Source organism: Plasmodium cynomolgi (assembly GCF_000321355.1).
Source record: "Plasmodium cynomolgi strain B DNA, scaffold: 1528, whole genome shotgun sequence".
In the NCBI taxonomy this organism is placed as follows: domain Eukaryota; phylum Apicomplexa; class Aconoidasida; order Haemosporida; family Plasmodiidae; genus Plasmodium; species Plasmodium cynomolgi.
This window is the reverse complement of record NW_004193283.1, coordinates 1-1,055: the sequence shown is the minus strand read 5'-3', so window position 1 is coordinate 1,055 and position 1,055 is coordinate 1. Positions and strand designations below refer to the sequence as shown.

General features: G+C 26.0%; 1 protein-coding gene across 1 annotated transcript; it reads left to right on the top strand.

Annotated features, from left to right (window-relative positions):
• Positions 1-418: 418 nt before the first annotated feature.
• Positions 419-1,024, top strand: PCYB_007980 (hypothetical protein; the record flags this gene model as incomplete). Its single annotated transcript, XM_004228219.1, has 1 exon — positions 419-1,024. A coding segment is annotated over one exon (606 nt), but the record flags the coding sequence as incomplete, so codon positions are not given.
• Positions 1,025-1,055: the final 31 nt, after the last annotated feature.

Below are 1,055 nucleotides of genomic sequence, written 5' to 3'. Positions count from 1 at the left end.
ATAATATAAATGAAAATAATAAACGTATAACATTTTTTAATACCAAAGTGATATGATAATAAGTGATAAATTTTATTCTTAGAAATAATATATTCTTTTTTTCTATATTTTACTATAAATTATAAAGATATATATATGTTATATGTCATTTATTCCTGATATATGCTACTGCGTAATTAGAAACATTTCTAATTTTAAAAATTAAGCCACATTAGTTTTAAAAATACGTTATAAAAATGTCACGTCATTGTCCAACGCTAAATGCGTCAGATAGTACAAACGTAATTTTAACTTTTATATTCAATAATCATTAACTATACATAAAACGACCTTTACAATTTTCAATGAATAGTTAAAGAAATATTCCATTATATATCAATATATACATACATATATTTGTTATTTTTTTCGTTTTTTTATGATTCAGAATGAATTCCAAGCTAGGTGTGCTACTAATATCTTTAAACCAATTCTTAGTGATTTTAATCAGATAAAGGATGATTATTTGAATTATATTAACAAAATTAATGATCCCATATTAAAATACATTTCTCTTTACTTTGTAAAATATTATATAGATGGATATAAATATTACCATAAGAGTAATAAAGTTCATAGAGACGGAGCTTGCGGATATCTCAGAAAATGGTTACAAGAAAAAAAAGATTTATACACGTTTGGTGGGAAGTGTAATATAAACTTAAGGTTGTGGATAAATCATATTGGAACTCTGTGGTATATGTTTGAAGGAGACAAAGATTACCTTTTTTTAGAAGGTAATGTATTAAAAACTTGGTGTAAATATTATAACATGTACGATTTAACACGTTTTCCTTCTGAAGTGAACCTTACTAATTGTGACAAAATCATTTCTCATGAATCTGGTAGTCAATTCACCCCTCTTACATCATATGACAAGGAATGCGATTGTTCTGAATATTATATTCCTGAAAGATCCTATATTACAGATAATACCCAAGAAAAGGATACAACTAAGAAGTTTGCAGTTAGTTCGGCTTTGGGAAGTATTGGAACGGCTGGCACTTTACTTCTAA